This window comes from Octodon degus, unplaced genomic scaffold (assembly GCF_000260255.1).
Source record: "Octodon degus isolate 3935 unplaced genomic scaffold, OctDeg1.0 scaffold00045, whole genome shotgun sequence".
NCBI lineage: Eukaryota > Metazoa > Chordata > Mammalia > Rodentia > Octodontidae > Octodon > Octodon degus.
In genome coordinates, this window is record NW_004524621.1 from 5,324,836 (window position 1) to 5,330,154 (window position 5,319).

General features: G+C 47.9%; 1 protein-coding gene across 1 annotated transcript in view; it reads left to right on the plus strand.

Annotated features, from left to right (window-relative positions):
• Positions 1–3,005, plus strand: part of Dscam (DS cell adhesion molecule) — a 643,291-nt gene extending 640,286 nt beyond the window's left edge. Inside the window, exon 33 of the mRNA XM_004631794.1 lies at positions 1,695–3,005. Within this exon, the coding sequence (XP_004631851.1) occupies positions 1,695–2,047 (353 nt within the window). The 3' untranslated portion in view covers positions 2,048–3,005. The remainder of the gene's footprint in view (positions 1–1,694) is intronic.
• Positions 3,006–5,319: the final 2,314 nt, after the last annotated feature.

Here is a 5,319-nt window from a genome sequence, read left to right on the forward strand (position 1 = left end):
AAAAAAAAAAGAAAAGGATCTAGGGAGGAAGAGCTGAGAAGCAGAAGATGGGACACAGGGTGAGGCCAGGAGATCACAGGGCAACTGAGCACTCAGGAACAAGAACTGAGCAGCATCAGAGACTGCCACGGTGCACGCAGGAGGAGCAAGGAGCAGCCACAGAGTGTGGCAGCCAGCACACAGGCCAGGCCTGCAGGCCAGTGACATCATAACCAACAGCATGGAAACCAGGGCTGTTCAGGTTCTGCAGGAGGCTGATGCCAAGACAGAGGGGCCATGCCAGACTGACTGGGGAGACCTGGGAAAGGCTGAAGAGAGAAGAAGGAGGAGGCAGAGGTGATAACCCCATCTCCCCAGAGGAGAGGTACAGGCCAACCCCCAGCCTTTTTTTCTCCCCAAAATGGGTGCTCTTGAGAGAGCCCTGGAGGTGTGTTGCCATGGCACCCTGGAAGCCAAAGGGAGAGATGGATGTTGACAGGAAGCAGAAGTCTGATGCTAGCTCTCATCTGTTCTTACCTCTGTACCCAACACAGGAGGGAGGCACAGTCCAGGAAGAAGGCAACGGGAGGTGCTATCTTCCCTGAATCCCTCCCAGACGGCTGTCCAGGAGCCTGCCACAGAGCTCTGCAGACTGAACTTACCAGTCTTCCCTTAGCACACCTGCGCCTGTCCCCAGGGCCAGTGTTCCCAGCCTTTGAAGCCACATGCAGGGTTCGGTGGCCATGCTGTGCACCCCGCAGACACGTGGCCGTTGGTGTAGGCTTTCCTTGGCTATGGTGTTTGGATCCTGTTAGCTCCATCTCTCCGGTTCAGGTACAAAGGGTGATCAAAAATTAAGGTATTTAGGGGCCAGGGAGATGGCTCAGTGGAATAAGCGCTTCCCTGGCAAGTGTAAGGTTCTGAGTTCAATCCCCAGTTCCAAAAAAAAAAAAAAAAAAAAATTAAGGTATTTGTTAAAATAAAAAATATTATTACAGTGAAAGATACATTGCCATGAATGCCCTTCAGAATCCTCCTCCTTGCTTTGAACACACCGTCCCCTCATTCTTGCCACTCTCTGAAGTGGCTCTGAGTCCCCGTTCCTGAGCGTCTTTACCAGGTGTGACCAGACACATGGTGAATGCTGCTGCCAATGCCGGCCGAAAGGCAGGCTCGTTAAAACATGACCGTGTCCTCTCAGCTGATTCACCAGATCTGGAACCATACAACTTCCAGCTCTTCCTCAAGCCAAAATGACCACAAAAGGTCAAAATTGTGAGTTGACTCAGGACATCACAGCAGCCAGGGCAGCTCAACTAAAGACACTCAAGAAAGAGGATTCCAGAGCTGCTGCAGGAAGTGGCAAGGACGGTGGGAGTTCAAAGTGAGGGGGATTTAGAGGAGGATTCATGGCACTGTCTTTGTTTGTAATACATTTTTTAAATTTAAACATTCACATACTATCTGAGCATACCATGTATGTAGGGAGGACCAAAATTACTATCTATAGGGAAGTCCGTTCTTTGTGCACATGGGAGAAAGGTGCAAGACCTTTTTACCTGTTCCTGTGGTGAATGCTAATAAAATATACTGGAAAGAGCCCCGCACACAGTGACAATTCTGTCTCTAAGCCCCAGTGGCCCAACTCCGGCGCCCTGGGTGTTCACGAGGGAGCTGCCCGAAGGAAGCCACTCACTGTCTGTGTTTCTTTGCAGGCGACCTCATCCACCTGCCTCCGTACCTTAGAATGGACTTCCTCTTAAACCGAGCCGCACCAGGCACCAGCAGGGACCTGACTTTAGGACAAGCGTGCTTGGAGCCTCAGAAAAGCCGGACCCTGAAGCGCCCCACGGTCCTCGAGCCCATCCCCCTGGAGGCTGCCTCCTCCACCTCGTCCACACGAGAAGGGCAGTCGTGGCAGCAGGGGGCCGTGGCCACATTACCTCAGCGAGAAGGGGCCGAGCTGGGACAGGCAGCTAAAATGAGCAGCTCCCAGGAATCCCTGCTCGACTCCCGGGGCCACTTGAAAGGGAACAATCCTTATGCCAAGTCTTACACCCTGGTATAACACACAGCATGGTGGACAGCGGTTGTAAATACAATTTAAACGATTCAATCAAAGCTACCTTTTTTTTACGGAATTCCAATATTTATAATTAAAGAAAATTGCCAAAATATATTAAAAAAAAAAAAGAGAAAATACTGAAACCACAGACAGTGCAAAGACTCTCCTGCTTTTTTTCCGTCTGAGGGTGAGCTCCATCTGTCTGGGCCTCTGATTTTTTGGGAAAGAAGTCCAGTTTTATGATCTTCACAGGCTATTGCGTTTTTACTGATTTTCTACAAAGTGCATGGGGACTAAATAAACCTTCTGACTGGAAGCTCTATCACACAAGAGTCAAGAGAGAAAATTGGGGGGAAATTAGCCTATTTGTGAATTTAAAAGTAACGTTGATTTGGGGGCAGGAGACAGCTCTCGTCACGTCACACACCTTTCTTTCCCATTAGAATCCGGGTCCTCCATTTGATCTTCTGTTGTTAATTAGGATGAGTGCCGTCAGTGAAGGGGTCGGGGGGATCAATTTGGTTTTCTTTTTTTGTTTATTTTTTAATTTGATGAGACACTCTTTGCATTTTGTCTAAGCGAAATAAAAAAGAAAAGGTGGTCTGCCTTTATTTCCATGTCTGCTCCTCTTATCTCCTGCTGATGGCCTGGTTCTCTTCCTGTGGATGCTTGTGCTTGGAGATTGCAAAGCTTAATAAAGGAGCGAAGAAGATGAGGCCCTGAACTCTGCGGAGACCGCTGAGAAGAGCAAAGAGGGTGCGGCTTCTGCTCTTGGGCCCCGAACCACAGAAGCAGGCTGGGCTCCATCGCCAGAGCCTGGCCTGGGTGTTCTAAGTCCCTGCCAAGCCTCTGATCCCTGCCCAACCCTGGCAACCTGCCCTTCAGCCAGCAAGGGTAGGGGACTGTAGCCAAGTCCAGCTGACTGCTGTTTCTGTGAATAAAGTTTTGTTAGAAGGCCAAATACATCAGGCCTCTTTTGCATGTTATCTGTGACTGTCCTCAGGCCACAGTGGCTGGGCTGAGTAGTCACAGGAGAGATAGTATGGATCTAAGCTGTCCACTGTCTGGCCCTTTATGGGAAGCAGTTGCTGACAGTGCACAGAGCCCCCATCCACATGAGAAAGGAAGAAGACACATGGCTGGCGCTCACATCTACCACAGGCCATCTTCATGTGCTGCCTCCAATCCACTCTGTCCCTAGAGGGAAATTCCTCACCAGCAGTGCCATGCCTCTGAAATCTGAGTTCTGGCTTCCTTCCTGTTTCAGTGGCTCACCATATGGTGTGCCTGCAGAGTTTGTTCCTAAGAGGTGGAAGCCGCATCCTGCACCCGTCCCCCTTACACAATGTGTTTAGGCAGAGCACGCAACCCACTGCAGAACCAGCACCCTACTTCAACTCCTTCCCTAGAAGGAAAGGATAATCAGGTCCCTGTGTCAGTGCTGTGGGCCTGACCTGAAAGGGTGGCCCAACACTCACAGCGTCCAGGTGCTTCCAGTGGCCACCTTGGACTCCAGCATAGAGGGCTATGGTTGCTGCCCTCTCGGGACATGCTCCTGCTCCACCCTCTTCCTCTCCTTGATCCCCACCTCCCTTCTCGCTTTCCCACCCTTCCTTCCTTCTGTATACTTTTCAGTCAGACCATTTCCTACTTAGAAACACAGAGCACCCGCAGAACAGGTCCTAGCTCTTGGGGAGACCCCTCCCAGCCCAAAGACTAGCGGAGTCTGTGCACTTGAGGGTGTCTCCTGTCCCTGCCATAGTTGTAGAATTTAATGCATATTGACAGTCTATTGTTTGCATCCCCACAGGCAGCTTTTTATGCAAAAGAAATGAAAGGCTACCTTCTGAGAAAATATGAGATCTATATTCTATCAATCTAAAACGTCTATATTCCCTCCATTTAGAAATTTATCTTTTCAAAATTTTTCTCTTGAGCTGTGCAAAAATAAAAGCTTCTTCATTATGTCTGCTCTGGGATGTGCTGCTTTCACAGTCAGTTTCATCACTATTGAAATGAACTCAACATGCAAACACTGCATCAAAATGCTTCCCGCTTCCTTCTCAGCCGGGGCGCCGCTGCAGCTCTCGGCACAGCACTGTGCACCAGAGGTGCAGTTCCAAAACACTGGAGTGCTCACGCTAAGAAATGTATCAACATAAATAAGTCGCTGTCTGTTCCCCTCAAGTCCTTGCCCTTGCTTCAAGCCCCCTTTCCCGAAAGTCTTGCCACTTCCTGCTGCAGCCCTGGAGTCCTCATTCCTGAGTGTCCTTAGCTGTGCTGTCCTGGCTGCCTTGATGGTCCAAATATATTCAAAACATTGACCTCTCATGGGCTTTTTGAGTTTGAGCAAGAGCCAGACATCACACAGGGCTGGGCCTGGCAACTACGGTGCAGAAGGACCCAGTGTCATACTTCTACAGGCTGCCCTTCTATTGGGTGGCACTCAGCAGTAGCAATTCACCATATTTATGATCACAACCCAAAAAGATACTCAATGACAGGCATTCCAAGCATGACTCTAGTATTACACACTGCTGTTCAGTGCAGTTGCTTAGTTCACAGGTATCAACATATATAGTTAGTCAGGGTGAGAATCCTGCCAGTTAACTGCTAGTTTCAAAAAACCTGCTGAAGATTCTCAGGATCATTGCCTTAACCATCTTGTGCTTATAAATGTATGGTTCTGACCATCCAGCAGAAAAGTATAATAACGAGGTATGAAAAGTAAAGCCATATTAATATGCTGAGCTGTAAAGGGCTCAAGTCAACAACTTCTGATATTGCCAGTCCTATGGATAACCCACTACTATGATGGACTACTGGACTACATTAGATTATTTTGCCGAATTCACGCACTTACAATATTTAAATGCCAATGGAATACCCATCTCTGACAAAACTAAACAAAAAAGGGATACAAATGAAGGACCATTTTGTATCTATATATGCAAAATAGGATAGATATACAGCTACTCTCTCTTAATTCAATGAGAAGATTTATACTGAGTGTTTGGACAGGATATCATGTCTGCATCTTGTACTCTGAATAACCACTACAAAAACAACAATATGCAATGTATTAATTATTGAAAGTGTCCTATTAATTGGTTTTGAAACTGTCTCACTGCTATTTGTTTCTCAATAAAATAAATTTTAAAAAAAGATACTCAAAAAAGAAGACATCAGAGCTACTTTCCAGAGCTGCTCCAAAAAGTGGCAAGAACCACAGAATGAGTTGTGTGCGCTGGGGGGGGGGGGGATTGAGGGTCATT